Below are 1852 nucleotides of genomic sequence, written 5' to 3' on the forward strand. Positions count from 1 at the left end.
CTGGGTGGTTGCGGGTGAAACGGAAAGTGAATTAACTTAGCTACCAGTGAGAACAACTGGCTCTAAAGGCTAGACGGACTAGCTAATGGCTAGCCAATCAGGACACGACATCCTAATGATGTACCGTGGATATGGCTGGCTATCTACTATCTGAGAACTTACGCGTGCAGGAACCATCGTCAACCGATTTGCAGAATGCAATGTGCAACGGTAGCTGATGCTGTGTGCTTCTATATCTAAGCTTAACGATGGTCTAGGATGGTTACACAGCGTGTTCGTCACCGGTGTCCTCTGCTTCGGGCTCGACGGCACATTGGTGTGGGGCAGACAGAACTGCCCCGGCTCATGGAATAAATGGTGAAATGAGCCGGAGGTTGCAAGAGATCCTCGCAGACCCGGCGAAGACCGATGTTGGCATGAAGGTTGCGTCCGACTCTGCATTTCCGGTCAGTGGCAGGTGTACTGGCCGCATTGTGACCCCGCTGAAGAAAGGGGACCTCGAACGGCAACTTCCAGCGTGCCGACTTGGCCTGAAAGTCATGTGTGACTGCATTACGTCGTTGCGCCAAGCTGCGGAATGGGGCATGGGTGCTGTCAGCAAAGTGTACCGTCAACTGCTCATGCCCCTGGCATATAACCCATCACTCCGTGCTATGCGACATGAGAGTATGTTTAAGTTGTACAACTTCCGTATCCGCCGTACAGGGATAAGCCAGATAAAGAATGTCTTTGGATTGTAAAATAGTACTTAAGTACTTTTAACTCCTCAAAAAAAGTCCTAAACAGGCTTAATTGAACACCTTCAAGGCAAGTACATTTTTATTGCAAAATTTAACCCAAATCGGCGATTTCCACTGCGATTTTTTTCTTTGGAACAATTAATCCGAAATTAAATTTCATTCAGGATTATGATTCCGAATTACCTAAATAACTCCTAGAACAAACTAAACATAGGTGACATGGTACTAAATAGAGATCATATAGGACGAATATTCTAAAAAATATGCAACTCGAAATAATTTTGAGTTACTTGTGCTTGCTATCAAAGAGCTTGGCCATCAACATCATGTGCAACTCGTCGCGGCGGACTTGGCGGACGCGCTCCTCGGCACGCCATTCCATTTCTCTTATGTGACGTTGTTCTTCTCGCTCAGTGGAACGCGCTTCCATGATCATCATCATAGACATGAAATCTGACGACGACTTAGCGTCAGCCTCCACAGCTCCAGCAATGAACTTGTCCAACGACTGGCGCTATCTCGCGACATTAGAAAACATGCCACTACTCTCAGTCGCGCGCTGCCGTTTCAAATCCTTTCCAAGCTCGATAAGCTCGTTCCTGGGCAATCCCGTTCGATTCGGCTTGTCGTCTATGACAAATATCAATCAATCACGTATATGAGCACTCGTACTTAGCTGATAATCCTCGTGCAGGGAGACGTCACACTCAGCGACGTCGAAACGTTCATCCACGGCGTCATCGACTTCTTCATCAGCGTCCTCGTCCTTCATCGAGCACACACCAACGTTGTTGTCGATATCACGACTGATGTGCTTCGCCCGGCGTACGTCGGGGGGGCACTCGGGGTGGCCAGTGGGTTTGGCATGGTTTTTGAGTGTTGCGAACTTGCGACGGAGCGAGTCGATGTCTCGTTTTGGGAACGCCTTTCCATCAGGGTTGTAGGCATCAGCTACCTTTGCCCAACCATTGCGTCCTGCTGGGAGGAACAGCTCTATCTTGTCGAGCATGAGCTCGGTCGACGCAGGACACCACCCTTTACCACGACGCGGCATAACGTAGAATGGCTAGCCACGTATGCGTTCCCTGAGAAATATTGTACTTCTTTATAGA

The 1852-nt window shown here is 48.8% G+C and overlaps 2 protein-coding genes across 2 annotated transcripts; one reads left to right on the forward strand and one right to left on the reverse strand.

Annotated features, from left to right (window-relative positions):
• Positions 1–362: 362 nt before the first annotated feature.
• H257_10701 (hypothetical protein) lies at positions 363–1197 on the forward strand (the record flags this gene model as incomplete). Its single annotated transcript, XM_009837337.1, has 2 exons — positions 363–666; positions 1049–1197. The coding sequence occupies 2 exons, from the start codon at positions 363–365 to the stop codon at positions 1195–1197; spliced, it is 453 nt and encodes a 150-aa protein (XP_009835639.1).
• Positions 1198–1288: 91 nt separating this feature from the next.
• Positions 1289–1794, reverse strand: H257_10702 (hypothetical protein; the record flags this gene model as incomplete). The annotated part of the gene is made up of 2 exons (XM_009837338.1): positions 1289–1370; positions 1448–1794. The coding sequence occupies 2 exons, from the start codon at positions 1792–1794 to the stop codon at positions 1289–1291; spliced, it is 429 nt and encodes a 142-aa protein (XP_009835640.1).
• Between the last annotated feature and the right edge of the window lie 58 nt (positions 1795–1852).

This window comes from Aphanomyces astaci, assembly GCF_000520075.1.
Source record: "Aphanomyces astaci strain APO3 unplaced genomic scaffold supercont1.30, whole genome shotgun sequence".
In the NCBI taxonomy this organism is placed as follows: domain Eukaryota; phylum Oomycota; class Saprolegniomycetes; order Saprolegniales; family Verrucalvaceae; genus Aphanomyces; species Aphanomyces astaci.